Source organism: Micropterus dolomieu, linkage group LG08 (genome assembly GCF_021292245.1).
Source record: "Micropterus dolomieu isolate WLL.071019.BEF.003 ecotype Adirondacks linkage group LG08, ASM2129224v1, whole genome shotgun sequence".
NCBI classification, from domain to species: Eukaryota; Metazoa; Chordata; class Actinopteri; order Centrarchiformes; family Centrarchidae; genus Micropterus; species Micropterus dolomieu.
Genome location: NC_060157.1, coordinates 22,915,028 through 22,930,641, shown reverse-complemented (window position 1 = coordinate 22,930,641; position 15,614 = coordinate 22,915,028). Strand labels below are relative to the sequence as shown.

The window sequence follows — 15,614 nt, the reverse complement described above, 5'->3', positions numbered from 1 at the left end:
AAGGCAGTTTTGAAATTGGTCTAAAATTATGTGGGAGAGAGGGATCTAAACCAGGTTTCTTTAAAAGTGGGTTCACGCAAGCCGTTTTAAAATAATCAGGGACACAACCAGTAGATAGGGAGCTGTTGAAAACAGAGATCAAATGGGGCCCAACAGAATCTATTACTTTCAGTAAAAATTTTGTAGGTATTATATCAAGTGGGCTGGAGGACACTCTCATTTGTGATACTGTTTTTAAAAGCTCAGACAAGTCGATGGGATAAAACTGGTTAAAACTCTGTTGTTGCTGGTGAGGGACCTCTGAGTAAGAGGCCACGGGGGTAATAGAGGCTCTGATTGACACCACCTTATTGGTAAAATAAGATAAAAACAATTCACAGTCATCATTACTTCCAGCTGAGGCACAAGGAGATGACTGGAAATGAGGAGAGAGAGATGGAACATTAACATCTGTTATTTAAAAGTCCCGCCTAAACTGTGCCTAATGTATTCACTGCAGCACTCTTAGAAATCTGATATGGATTATAATCATAATCAATATAATCATCTCATTATTTTTAATTACTCTGACATTTTCTGTCTCTCTTTGCCTACACCATTGTTGCTGTTTTCTGTCTCTCTGTTCTCACAGAACCACACTACAGATAAACTGTAGGCCCAAATGTAATAATTTCTTATCATACTGTGAATAAAAATTGTACATTTATTATTTGTTCTCACCACTTTAAAGGCGTCAGCGGCCACTGCCTTGGAACCTGTCTCCTCCAGGTAGCGAGACCAGGAGAATCGGCCCTGGTCCGGGTAATCTGGTATAGCAAACAATAAATTCACATCAGTCAGATAATACAAATATAAACATTTGACCCCTACATGCCACCTTGCACATTTTTGCTTATAAGTTCTTGATATTTTTATTATTTGTGTAATTTGAGCTCATCTTTGTGATTATAAAAAAAATGTGTGTGTGTGTACCGTCAGGGTTCTACAGTGCAACCATTTCAGTCGCATATGCCCCTAAAAATAGATACGTGCATCGTCAGCAGCTGAAAAGAAAATAGGATAGAATAAGACAAGGAAGGTCTGGTTTTGGCTAGCTCGACATTTAGCTATACCGGGTGCCTTTTGTTGAAATATGTTCAACTTTTCATAAAGACCAGGTTCACTTTCCGTGAACCGACCAATCATAACCCGGATGAGGCGGGAGATTAAAAACAATTCGACATTCTACAGCAAACAAATGTTTAACACATTGTTCTGCGATATAATCAATACAGTAACATTATGTAATTAATATACTAATATAGAATTATACTAAAGGTATATTATTAAATTAACATTATACTTATACTAATACACTTATTTATAGTATAGTATAGTGTGTCTGCAGTGGACAGATGTAGATTTAGCCAGAACCAGGAAGCCTGGGTGCCAATATGTGCTCCGTCTAGCCGCTCCTCCTCCTGAGAGCAACACGCTTCCCTTGTTCTTTTTTACATCTGTTACAAGTTATTGTTATAAATATTGTTCAGCAATCTTGTTTAAGTGTGGCGTGGGTTGTGTTGGTGTATCATGTATCGGTCCCCGCTTCCAAAACTACAAGTCCCACACGCCACAACCCACAATGCAATGAGTTTACTGTGATGAGTGTTTTCTCTTAGTGTTTTAAAAGCTGTTTTGAATGTTTCAAAAAATCTGTTTTAATGTTGTAAAAAGCTTTGTCAATATTTTAAGGTCCATGCCGAGTGTCCAGATACCAGGGTCTTCACTTCCATAGTCCTCCTCTGTTTTTTTTTATCATAATTGCACACAAGGAGAAGGAGCACACACACGTAGTATAAATATGTATATAACACATTGTATCATAATAAACTCTGTTTTACTTAAAAATTTCTCTCTGTGTCCTAAATTGTTTCATTAGGACATGTGCTCTTTGGGAAACGGTTAATGTAGAGTCCTGACTGGATGTTGTCCTTAATCCCAGTTCCCAAAGGAACAGAGGGACAAGAAGGATAGCTGGTATAGACTAGATAGTTGTTGTTAATAATTTGTGACAATGAACATGTTAAATAAATTAAATTAATGATTAACAGGGAACACACTGGTCACCTTGGGGTGGTGTTAGGGGCAGGTTCCTCTCCTGGCACCAACCAATAGGATGAATGTATGGACTGCTGGAATCACACCTACATATTTTGACAAACAACAACAACGTCCAACGTTGAGTTACAATAGAAATTTCTGACAAAATTGGCAGAGGCAGAAATGATATGAGTGATAATAAACAAGCAATGCTGCAGTTTGGTAGATTCATTATAAGAAAGATTCTGTGATTGAAATAAGTTATTAGTCTATTAATTATTCAGATCTACTTGGACCATAGCGTTCAATAACTGTCAGGTTTTAGAGCTGCTGACCTTGATGCTGGACCAGCTTTACTGTGGGTTTTGCTGATGCTTATTTAAAGCTTTATACTAACTACATGTAATGTAAAAGGCCTCACTCATGATGACAAACCCACTTATGACTCAACTGTACAGCTCTAGTGCGTTAATAGACTCTTTTAGCTCTTTATTTTGGGTTTATGACACCTTTACTGTCTCAGCACCATTATTAACTTTGTTTCCAGCTGAAGCAGAGAAGCTCTTTTCAACAAATTGCTAAAAATCCTGACACATTTCGCAACTAGCTAGTGAAGAAAGTGGAGCATTTAACAGCAAAAGAGTCCAATATTTTCCTTAGGAGTTGGTTGAGTCCAAACCAGAGAAAATATTAAAAGAGCTCCATGACTCTCTTCTGATAATTCTCAATCTACGCTGCGTAAACAATTTCTTAGAATATCACAAGCCTCAGTTTCTCCACAGCTGCTCAGTATCATATTTATTCAAGATGCTTTCTTGAGTCATTTCCCAAAGCTCAAACATCCCCAATGTTTTTGAGGCTCACCAGTAGTCGTATGTGTCATCCCAGTTGTCAAAATGAACCAGGAAACGGTTGTCCACCACGTCAGTGACGGTTGCTACACAGATGAGGGAGGGGTTCATACGGTCAACAGCCTCCAGCTTCATTCCTATCTCGAAATCGCACTTCACATCGATCTACACAGGAAGTAGAAATATTAGAGATTACATGGCAAGTTCACATTAGGAAGTAGAGACAGACAGGGCTGTGGACTAGCTGATAAATTAGGTGAAAGTTAAACAGAAACTGAGCTGTTGGGAAATTGATTGTGCTGTTTCTAGATTTGTTTATGGATTCGCCGTTAATTAAAAAAGACTGCTAAAGTTTGATAAATTGAAGCTTGAAAGTTGCAAGCAGTAAACATTAGTGTGCAGAAGGAAGCAAACATCAACCCAAACACGAATAAAGCTTTATGATGTCCTCGCATTAAATATTAATATGAACACAAATATCAGACAGGACATCAGGCCTCCTTTTACAAAGCAATGCAGGTGGAAGCTATAAATACTTAAAGTCACAATATTGTTTTTTGGCACTTTTGGTCTTCAACTATCACTATCTACTTAAAGTAAAGTCAATATTTTCTGAGAGAGATAGAAGGTGCAGAACTTTTTATTAAAACAGCTTCTCATTGGATCTGGAGTTTTCCCAAAATCATTCACCTCATCCATTCATGCTTGTAGATAATACAACTACCGTATATTATATAGTGGCAGTTACCCTCCCAGGACTGGCAAAGAGTTCTTTGGAAGCCACTTGTGCTTTAGTCATTCTCAGGTAGTTGGTCCAGGTAAACTCCTCCTCTTTACAGCCTGCAGGAACGACAGAAATACAGAGAGAAGATTGAAAGAATTAATATTTAAATATAAGCCCAACATAGTTTGACATTTTTGGGAAGCGCACTTATTTGCTTTCTTGCAGAGAGTTAGACAAAAGGATTGCTACTACTCTCGTATCTCTATGTTAAATATGAAGCTATAACCAGGAGATGTTTAACTTAGCTTCGCATAAACAATGAAAACTGATGGAAACAGATATCCTGGCTTTAAATGGAAACAATATCCACCTACCAGCACCTCTAAAAATCACAAATTAACAGTTTATATCTCATTTGTTTAATATGTACACAAATCGGGCTACTGACTTCCTGGAGCCTCGCCGACACCATGACGTTGTCGAGCAAGCAGTGGAAACTCCACCATGTTACTACCTCTGGCCAAGAAATAGTCCTATACATGACCCCCCATAAAATCACAATGTATCATTTCTCCTCTTTGGTTTTTGTACAGATAAAAGAAATGTGATATAACATGTTTATTAATGAGTTTTAGAGGCGCTGGTAGGTGGGTCTGTTACCTTTGGACAGAGCCGGGCTAGCTGTTTCTATTCTTCATGCAAAGCTGAGCTAACTTTATCTTAATTTACTGCACAGGCATTAAGAGTGGTATCAACCTTCTCATGAGTGTATTTCCCAAAACATTGAACTATTACTTAAGATTTATCCCGTGAAAAGTAAGACTAAGTGAAGCACAGGAGTTTTTTTTGTCATGCTATTTACTGTAGATTCTAGTTGCCATTTGGTCTTTCACAGTGTCCAGAGTGTTTTCACCTCTGACCTTTGGGGGTGTGCAGTTTGTGTCCTGTGCTCTCACACCAGCCTGCAGGGTGGATGTCGGGGGAGTTGGCATTCACCCAGAAGTCGTGGCAGTCAGAGTAGCCGTCAAAATGGAGCCGCAGCCGGTAACCACAGACCTGGATGATGACATGATGCATTAGAGAAACAAAAGCACGCTGGAGAAGGTGACACCAGGATGAACTCCTCCTGCATGCAAAGTAGTCTGTGAGTGAATGGTGAGTTTTAATCCAAAATAATCAGGCTGGCCATTAAGATCCATTAACTGCTTTAATGGACGTCTGGCTCACCTCAGCCACAGTGAGGACAAAGTACATGGACGGATGTTGCGGGTCAATGCCTTCCAGCTTCATGCCCTGTTTAAAGCCGTTCTTCACTGTTGGCACTCTCTGGGACTGGACACATGGGATAATAATATTTGAGTACAGAACACAGAGATTAAAATAAAGTGAAAATGAATGATCCTTGTGGGGATATTTGATCAGGACAAAGAAAATATTAGAACACATCAAATTGTAGACTAGACTAGTTGAGATTACAGCGTTTTCATCATTCTCATACTACTTGTGTTTTTTCCTCAGAAGGACAGAAGATCTCATCAAGATAAAGTGATGCAAAACAGTTAAAATTGTTAGAGAAATTACTAACTTTTAAATGAAACCACACTAAGAACTCCCTCAACATCTCTGTAACAGAGAAAAAATAATAATATTGTACACCTTAGGCTACATACATCACTTTCTCACTCGTAAATTTACATTTCTCATTTCCTCCCTTGACAATGCGGCACTATATTTTTCCCCTCAGGACGATAGATTTGCCCCTGTGCAATACGTAGAGCTGCAGAGCTGAAAAATAAGTGATTAAAAATCATGGGTATACTGGGAGATGCTTTGAGTGCATGGCACAAGCTCAGGCTGAAACTACCAGTATGAATATTAAACTCAACATACCTCTTGAAAAAGCTTGTTGGGCACAGCAACAGCTTTGCTTTCCTCCAGATACTGAGCCCACGTCCACTGCTCTGTCTTACTGTCTCCCGCTTCACCAAAAATACAAATTAAGCATTTAGTTGATTCATCTCTGCAGTGTGTGTTACAGCAACACACTACTGGAGCACAAGCTCCAACATAAGGAAACGGGGAGGAAAGGAATTTAATGAACAGAAGACGGAAAAAAAGTCAGGAGGAGGGACACAGATTCCCTGAGCAGCAAGTGTTTAATGATTCCTGATTCTGTCATTTTACGCACAAGTTTAGAAGGGAGATGTTCATCTAAAAGTAATATATTACCTGAAGTTCAATTTCTGATACCACTACAACACCTAATTAGTACTTCTATTCTTCAACCTGTCCTGTCTACAGGGGAATGAATTGCAGAAAAGAAAGAAATGTCATGGAAGGACGAGATAAAAGGTGTTAAGGACGTACAGGGACTGGATGAAATAAAGCATCACCAGATGCTATAACACAATTCAATGAAGCAGCCCTATGATAAATACAACCCATTATTTTTTGATAGTGTCAGAGAGATGGAGATTCAATTTGTTTTAATTGTTAAATTGTTATGACTTGTGGTGTTATTACAAGAAATTGCATTATATTCAATTCAACTTTCATTTACAATGATGCTGAGATTACACCATGGAAAATACAAACATTCAAAATCACCAAAAGATCAGTTTAAACAGTTGCAGGCAGGAAATGGATGGTTATTAAATGTCCAAGAGGTATAAGAGCATTATGTTTTAGGTCACATTGTTAAGAGATCCCATGAGTCTGCTGAACTAATTCTAAAAGCAGATCTTCCAAGACCAGTCCTGGCACAGGATACATGAAGAACCAGCCAGTCGCTCTTGCGCTAAAAGTGAACCGGGGTTCCAGTGCAACAGTGATGTATGATGGTAATTTTCCGACCAGAGCTTTACAGACACTAATGATTACTGCATGTCTCATTGAGAGAAGACCAACCAACCTTTTAATAGAGGATACAGTGGTGAGTAGTGTATCACTGGTTATAACCCTCAGGGCTAAGTGGTAAACAGAATCTAAGGGCCCAAGTGTGGAGGCTGCAGCGTGTCTGTAAATTACATCCCCATAGTCCAGAACTGATGGGAAGGTTGATTCAACAATTCTCTTCCTACAAGTCAAAAGGATGGTGGTTTTATTTCTGTATCTGTCTGTCTTTTGTTGTAATATGCCTACACGGTTCCTGATGTGTTATTTAAATGTAAATTTGACGTCAAGCCTGATGCCAATTATATAAGCATTCTGAATTCGATATTTGAACCACTGACCGCAAAGACATGCAGGATGTTATGATGTCCATTGTAAGGCGTCCCCCTCTGTAAGTAAGGGAGAGACCAACAAAAAGACAGATGTAAAAAATTATTACCTCCTCTGATGTGTCTGCCGTCTGCTTTAGAATCATCCATTTTCTCATCCTAAAAAAAAATTAGAATCAAAATGACACAAGAGTAAAGAGTAGAAAGACAATAAGCCAACACAGATTTTGTAATATTTGCAAGGAATATTTGATCTTGGTAGTTTTTAATCAACCATGTTCAACTCATTAAATACTTTCAGTCATGCACATCTGACTAAACTCATCTGATATGAGAACATCTGGTAATCTCTGGATGTTAAATGAAAATAACAATGCTGCATGACACTGCTGTCCCACCGTGCCTTCGATGTCAGAATCTTCCTCAGAGGGACTCAGGTATTCCTTCCTCTTCCTCTTCCTCATGGGTTTCAGGTGATCCGGGTTAAGGGAGGAAACCCTCCCGCCTGCTGGCACCTTCTCTACCCCGACACTCCTCCTGTGGTGCAGAGAGGACAGATACAGTGTCCCTTGCGTCTACACATTTCACCAGACTGTAGACTGTTTCCTTATTTTCTGTTTTCATTTATTTCCACCTTGTACTCTATTGCAGGTTTGATTTTGTTGTACTTTTTTTGTTAGTGTACCATTTTTGTCTCAGCTTGTGTACTTCAGTTAGTGACTTCTTGGTTTTCCCAGAATGCCTTGAGACGACCCCAAGTGCTGTGACAGAATGTGAGCACATGCATGTACTTATAGTTTGCTAGCCAGGTAGTTAGTGAAATGTTAGCATGTATGCGAATGCAGCCCTAACATTCATTGCACTGAGAGTTCACTCAATGTAAAAACATTTTGCACAGGTTTTTTTCATTAAATTATATTTCCTCTTAACATTTCAAAACCTTTTGCAACAGACTTTGAGACACAGTTGCTCCTGTTACCACGGTAAAATCTCAATAGAGTAATGACATATACAGTGCAGTTTGTCCAGACAGTCATCAACACACCATAGGGTGCATGTTGCTTCATTAAATGTTACTTGTATTTCTGTTTTTAATGCACAAAGAACACACTGGAATACACTCATTCATCTGCCACTAGAAGCAACTACTGGCTACACTTTGAAATGGCACATTTAATGAGGGAATCTACCAAAACAGCCTAGTTAAAACTGTATGTGCCAGGATATTAAGAAGAAGTGAGTTAAGAAGAATTAAAGAGGAAAAGAGTGTGTGCATGAATGATTGTGCTTGCATATACATGTACTTAGTCATGCATAAAGGAGAAGCAGCTTTTACCAACATACCTGTCAGCGATGGGCTCTCTGCGTAGCTCCTCTGCGTAGGTCCTCTGAGCTCTGGGATCATGGTTCTGTTGTCCCGGTCCAACCTGGACTTCAGGTTTGACTGGCACAAACCTCTCTGGTTCCTCAGCTGCACCTCTCACAGAGCCGACAGGAGCCGACACATCTGCTATACAAGGAAGAGGCAAAGTTAATAAAAGGCTACAGAAGTTAAAAACTGAATTCATGTGGATGATGTTACTGCACTACAACTGTATTTCTGGTATATATTTTTAGACTATTTCCACAACATATTTATTACTTTTATCAATTCTTCAGCTGGGTTTGGATTTTTGCAAACATCTGAGTGATGCCTGCCAGATATTTTTAGCATTAACATGCAGCTGCACCCTCTCAAGAAGAGTTCTGCTGAATGAATTATTCCTTATTTCTGCTCCATACATGCATCATTCAAAAGGGCATGCTGTGAAATATTTCAAGTAACAGGGGCAACCATACACAGAAAGTAACAGTCCTTAACTAACATGACACCTGCAACATCAGGACATACAAAAATTTGTTATTCCTCCTGTCATACAAAAACTCTATTGCTCAACTACGTGCTACAACACAGGAGACTTAAAACCAAAGCAAAATATTATTTCAAGGTATTTAATTTTGTGGCAAGCATTAAAATTGGCAGCTACTGGTTCTGACCTGTTTTCAGTGCAAAGTAAAAAAAACAACGGCATTTTCTGTTCAGTCCCTGACTTACGTAACCATGACTCTACCTGGCTTGTCGGCTGAAGCACTTTCTGAGTCAGCTGATCTCCCAGAAGTCCCAGCTGCTGGTTCAGCGGTGCTGGTTGTGGTCCCTGGGGTGATCAGTGTGCTCAGTGTTCCTACGTCACTCACACAGAACTAACACACACACACACACACACACACACACACACACACACACACACACGCACACACACACGCACACTGGATGTTTTACACTTCATTTATCTGCAATGTTGCCTGTTGTTTCCACGTCCCTCGAGTTTAGTGAGATATTATTCTAGTTAGTACAACCTCTTTTTAATGTGAGAAAACGTGCATCACATTTTGTTTATCGAGTAGTTTGGCTTTGTCGCCCAGTGGAGTGCGTTTCAGTAGTTTCTGATCCAAATGTTACATTTTAACTCCATTCATGTACCAGAAATGTACAGCAGAAAAACTTTAAAGGGAAGTTTATATAACAGGTCTTGAGTGCTTTTAATGTGAGTTAAATATTGTGTGACTAGAATCCAATCACCCAACATACATATGCATGTAAATCCAGTGAATTCTCTGGGAATGGATTATCATACCGTTATATGACAGTCATTTGAGACAGACGAGAAAAAAATGTCCATGCCTACATTTAAATCCAAGATGTCTTGGGTATTGCATTGTTTCCACTTGCTAGTTGGTACGTACTTACTTAATATTACCGAAATGTCTTACTTACTGCTAGCTCCAAGGGTAAATTCTTGTAAATGCATCAATCACGTCCTAAAATGTCCGTATACTGAATATCTCTCCAAAGTCTTGACGTCACCTTAATGGTTGCAACTCGTCATAATTTTCATTATGTTTTATTTATAGATTGTTTATTTAATCAGTTAATTGTTTATTATATTGAATGCAATTTATCATTCCTTGAAACAAGTGATGATGTTGATCTTCTCTGACCAACAGTCAAAAAAACAAAAACATTCAATTTAACAAAATATGAAACAGGAAAGAAATCTGCCAAAGCTTCCCATTTGATATTAATATTCAGTATTGTTACTTGATCAGTGACTTTCTGTATTTATCGATTATTACAGATTTGTTTTCTGTTCCCCTAATCACTTGCTCCCCTAATCATATCAGCACTAACCAATTGATGTAGTATGTTTATCAGTGGGGAATCTGTGATATCATGAATGTTTGTCTGTTTCCTGACATGTGACTGATGTGCACCTCGTTCAGTGTTATTTTGCTGCAGTTGATCTTGTGAACTGAGGTTTTCATTGGTGTGAGTGAGTCACTGTAATTGCTGTGGGAATAAGATTAATGAGACAAGTGAGCCACCACGGCAATCCATAAAGCTACTGTAGGGGAAAAACAAGCAAGTGAAAAATTGCTTGAAATCCTCTCTAAAGAAGGTGCTGTGAAGTAACTGTAGCTTGTTGGGCTGCTACACCTGGAAGAGCAAAATATTGTATACTTTGTATATGACACATGCTGAAGCCAGAAATGCCAGTTTACCTTGAGGTTGCTGCTGGGCAGGATGGCCATCCCCTCCTTCCACTCTAGGACGTGGACAATGCTACAAGCTCCGCCCACCTGTGCTGTCAGGGTGGGTGTGACCGTCTCATTGGCCCGGCCTCCTTTACCTGGGTCTCCCATGGCAACAGCGGGCGTCACCTCTATCTTCTGATGGCTGGAAGCAGGAGCTGCGGACAGAGATGCATTCAAATTTAGTAACTTTCTGACAGACAAAACAGCACAATTCGACAAGCACATCCTGTTTTATTTTATTGTATCATTTGGTTCACTTTGTGTAACGCACTATAAACTCACAGGCTGTTTGACATATTCCAATCTGGTTTCCGTAAAAAGCATTCCACAGAAACTGCATATTTCTAGTGACATTCTGAGGTCAGCTGACTCTAAGGAATACACAGTTTCGGTTCTCTTGGACCTTTCATCCGCTTTTGATACTGTTGATCATAATATTGTGATAAATAGACTCCATGATCTGGTTGGGATGTCTGGATCAGTTTTAAAATGGTTCTCATGCTACCTTTTTGGTAGAAGTTTTAATGTAAATCAGATCATGTCTGAAACTGCAGGGTTGTCGTGTGGAGTCCATCAGGGTTCTGTCTTGGGACCCATCCTGTTCCTTTTGTATACATTTCCTCTTGGACAGATAATTAGTCAATTTAGTGACATATCTTACCATCTGTATGCGGATGACATTCAACTGTACTGCTCGTTTAAGGAAACTGAGTTCAATAAATTGTCTTCTTTAATTAACTGCTTGACCAGTATCAAACAGTGGTTATGGGACAACGTGCTGCTTCTGAACTCAAAGAAAACAGGGACACTAATTATTGCCCCTGAAAGTAGAATCCCCAGATTAAACAGCATATTGGTGACTTAGGCTCGTCTGTCCAGCTGAGCCTCAGGAGTTTAGGTGTTGTTTTTGATTCAGCAATGTGCTTGGAATACCACACAATTAGTCAGAAACTGTTGAACACTGACGTCAAAGGGTGAGTTGGAGATGATCATTCATGCTTTTATTTGCTCTCTTTTTACATGTTTGAGCAAGAAGGAGCTTTACCGTCTCCAGGCTGTTCAGAACTCTGCTGCAAAACTTTTAATTCACATTAACAAAAGAGCGCACATCACACCTGTTTTAGCAGCACTTCACTGGTTACCAGTCCAGTATAGAATTCAATTTAAAATCTTGGTTCTTACTTTTAGAGCCCTGCACGGTCAAGTTCCTCCCTACATATCTGAGTTGACACAGCTTCATACTCTCATCATTTCAAGCAGTGGCACCTTGGCTGTGGAATGCATTGCCTCCCTTTCTACATTGTCTTAATTCTGACGATTCTTTTAAAAAGCAACTAAAGACGCTGCTATTCAAGCCGGCTTTTAGTAAGATGAGGGGTTTTTATGTTTTTTGTTCTATGTTTTCCATATGAATTTAAATTTTCTCATGCATCGTATTGTATGTCTTATGTTGTATTGTTTTACATTTTATTGTGAAAGGTGCTATACAAATAAACCTTACCACTGAAATAAACTTCACTTACTTAAAGAGAAGCAAATTTACTCTGTTGTACAAAAAAAGGAGTTACACTATGTTAACATGTTAAGGCTGAGCCCTTTGCTGCATGCCATCTCCTCTCTCTCTCTCCCACATTTCAATTGTCCTATCAAAAAAATAAAGGCAAAAAGCCCCCAAAAAACAACCTGTGTTACTGGAGACCAGTGTTTCATCAGCACCACTGCACCCAATAATGTAAAAGAGTACTCTACCAATTTAGTATTGCACTCCTGTAACATTGTCGGACTCACAATGGACAGATTAACAAAGGACTATTAATTAATCTGCTGATAATTTTTTCAATTAATCATTTGCTAATCACAACTATATGCAGAGAGATGTCAAAAGTGAAACTATAATTTTTGCAGATTAATTTTCTGTTTATCGACTAATCAATTACTGGCTCATCACAGCTCTAGTGACAAGACATTTTACTGATGTCATGCAGTGACTTAAATAACCTTTAATAAATTGGTAACTACCAGCTATTTGCCTGTATTTCCAGGAAAAACGCCTAAAATAACATAACCACAATGAATCAGTAATAACTCCTCAACCATTAGGCCTAGATGCATAATTGTTTAAAAGGTCAGAAGCTAAGGAATATGAATCAACTAAAATAACCTATTTATATTTCTATTAAAGAGTAAACTGAGGTCCAATAAAGGAAAATATGAAATGTTCATCCTCGCCTGCTATAAAATCGATATTTTAACAGCAATATCACCATCAAAACGATCATCCAGCTCATTATAATGCAACTGAATATCTTCTAATACACCTGGCTGGAATACAACTGTAACTGTAAATTTGATGAAAAAAAACTAATATACAATTTAAAAAAACAAATAACAGGTGAATGTCCATGTTTTGGCCATATTGACTGTTTATATGTTCACTTTTATTGGGAGTTTTCTTCAAATCACTATTTCTCTCCATACAACCACGTTCCAAATAATATAAAGCTTCTAAAACATTGAAATATAGATAAAAAAAAGTGAATATTGATCAACATTCCTATGACCAAAAGCACTCCCATGCTTTACAGGTAGCGGTTGTAACTGTATATGTATATTGGTGCGTTTGTTGTTATTGTTATCCAGCTAATAACTCTTTAGAGTGGTCGGACTGCTGTGAAAGATGATATGAGATATATCAAGAAGGCAATAACTGCAGCCAGTGTTCACAGAGAGATTTATGTTGTGATATAAGTTCATTTAGATGCTTGGTGTTTGATGTGTATTTGATATGGATAAAAATGGTTGGTTTGAGATGCTAGCTGAACCTCCTAGCTTCCCGGAGGTGTGTGGCATACATAGGGCGACAAAATACTAGGATCAGACATTGATTTCTCATTTGCAATTTGCGTAAAAATGTATCAGATCCTGCAATAAATATCCTGACTTTGTTAATCAGTTGGTCTGTCATAAACCCACACCTGTGTTTCTAGTTGTCCTGAAATTTAAACTCCAGGAGTTGACTTACATATCTTTAAGGATCCTTGGTTTAAGATATAATCCCAGTGAATGAACTTAAACATAGTAGGTGTGACTTTTGAGGAAGGAAAATAGTTTAGATGAGTTTATACTGATATTTTGGACCACAGGTTTTTAAAAATGAGAGGCGGGCCTCAGGGGGGATCCAAATTGTTTCAGGGGAGCTTAGTTAATGGAAGTGAAAAATTACATTAGCTAACAAATAGAGATCACACAGAATAGCCTAAATGTGTGTGATTTGGTTAATGAGATAGTTTCCACTTTCCCAGAGTCAGAAACTAATAAATGCAGTAGGACAGACGTTTTTTATGTATTTGCTGTGGTCTGACATGTCAAACTAGAAATATGAGGTATCTTGGCTCAATTGTTGAGTTTCTATGGGATCAAAGAACATGATCCAGATCCTATAGGTATACAGAAATCTAGCAAAACTAAGCAAGTAACCTAAATTAAGTGGATGTGAGGGGACGCCCATAGTTCCCGACTTTGAAAACCCTGTTTTAGACGAATTAGTTAGTGTTTGCAAATAACGTTGTTCGCTTAAAGGTTTTTATGATAATTTTTTTGCCTTTATTGGACAGTCAGAAACAATAACACTTGTGCTCTCTTGATCCTCAGTAAAAGAAGGTCAGAGGTCAGGACCGGTGCCTTTGATGGGGTAGCCTATATATTTGTTGATGGGGTATATACTTGTTGAGACAGTTGTAGCCTACTCCCATCCCCAGGTTAAAGGACGGTCTCTCTAAACTCATGTTGTTAAACACTGCCACGCTCAGACCTGTGCTCACCTGGCAGGAGGAAAGCTGTGGTGGTGTGAGGCTGGGGCCGAGCCTTCTTGGCCACTCCATCATTACCACAGATGAGGACAGCCTCACTGGGAGAGGAGGAGGACGGGTCCAAATGGGTGCGATCAGGTTCTTTAGGTGGAGCCTCCATGTTCACTTTGGCACTCATAATTGTATCCCTGTCCCTCAGTCCGGAGCGCTGGAAAGCAAAGAGTATGATGAACAGTACAAAACAAAGCTCTCTGGTTCAAAGGACTAGGTCCAATCTAAAATCGTTAAAAAAATTTTAACAGGTAGTGGTTGTAGCAAACCATTTTGGTTTGAGTTTGGTGTTTATACAATGCATCCATAAGATGGGTAAATACAACATTTTACATACAGCCAATACATGAAATGCTGCTGAACCTAAGCCCACTTTGGTGCTATAGCCAGTTCTGAACACATAATATAAGCATCATATTAACATTATATGACCATAGAATATTTGTTCTCTCCATATATATTTTCTGCTTCCATTTTTTCCTAAAATTGCTCTGAGACATATTGATTTAACAAATGTAAAACTACAGAAGCAAGACTTTTGTTGAGTAGGCTATTTCCAAAAACTTAAAAAAAAAAAAATAAAAGAAAAAGATAACTTTTAAGAGTACCATTTTACTGAATAATGGCTGCGATGCCTTCCTCCATCAACAGCCATGACCCCGTGTGACTTTTTAGCAGCCACCCATTACCTCCAATAAAAAGAGGCAATAATCATAGACCAATATTTAGGCAAAAGGCTCCACATCCATATTTCAGTTAAAATGGCGGAGGATCTGAAATCCTTGAGGCAAGAAATGTGTAAAAGCAGGGTCTCAAATCGTGAAAATCACATTTACTAAAAAATGAACCTTGTCACCCATTCCGGCAGCACCTCAAATGAATGAGCAACATTTTCACTCCACAACAACGTTAAGCATGCGAGATATTTTAGCAACCTAACCCCGGCGCGGCTGCTTCTATTATTTAAATGCATTTAACTCGATTAGGTTAATTAAACGCGTGCCATTATAGTAGCCTATATATTGTTTTAACACGAAAAGCTTTGTGGGTGATACTAGCCGTAGCGGTAAAATGCTTCTATTATATCCAGGAAAAAAACACTAGTCCCATTAAAACCTGTGCGGTTAAAAGACGTTCGTGTGAAAATGTGAAATAAATTCGTGTTGCAGATCAATTCGGTACTGAAATTTGGCTTACCAGCTCTGATCTCCTGCGGCTCCGGATCTCCGACTGCGCAGGCGCGGGA

General features: G+C 38.8%; 1 protein-coding gene across 2 annotated transcripts in view; it reads right to left on the bottom strand.

Moving 5' to 3' along the window:
- The window catches only part of l3mbtl1 (L3MBTL histone methyl-lysine binding protein 1), a 21,162-nt gene extending 5,583 nt beyond the window's left edge, over positions 1-15,579 (bottom strand). Inside the window, exons 1-14 of one of the 2 annotated variants that reach the window (XM_046057585.1) lie at positions 15,566-15,579; positions 14,330-14,525; positions 10,476-10,663; positions 8,987-9,116; positions 8,220-8,385; positions 7,274-7,412; positions 6,986-7,034; positions 5,545-5,633; positions 4,882-4,986; positions 4,575-4,710; positions 3,679-3,770; positions 2,944-3,095; positions 2,107-2,183; positions 721-806 (exon numbers count right to left, since the gene is read on the bottom strand). In XM_046057585.1, the coding sequence (XP_045913541.1) occupies positions 721-806; positions 2,107-2,183; positions 2,944-3,095; positions 3,679-3,770; positions 4,575-4,710; positions 4,882-4,986; positions 5,545-5,633; positions 6,986-7,034; positions 7,274-7,412; positions 8,220-8,385; positions 8,987-9,116; positions 10,476-10,663; positions 14,330-14,495 (1,575 nt within the window). In that variant the 5' untranslated portion in view covers positions 14,496-14,525; positions 15,566-15,579. Of the gene's footprint in view, positions 1-720; positions 807-2,106; positions 2,184-2,943; positions 3,096-3,678; positions 3,771-4,574; positions 4,711-4,881; positions 4,987-5,544; positions 5,634-6,985; positions 7,035-7,273; positions 7,413-8,219; positions 8,386-8,986; positions 9,117-10,475; positions 10,664-14,329; positions 14,567-15,565 lie in introns of those variants that run through there. The other variant, XM_046057586.1, reaches the window with a different exon arrangement.
- Between the last annotated feature and the right edge of the window lie 35 nt (positions 15,580-15,614).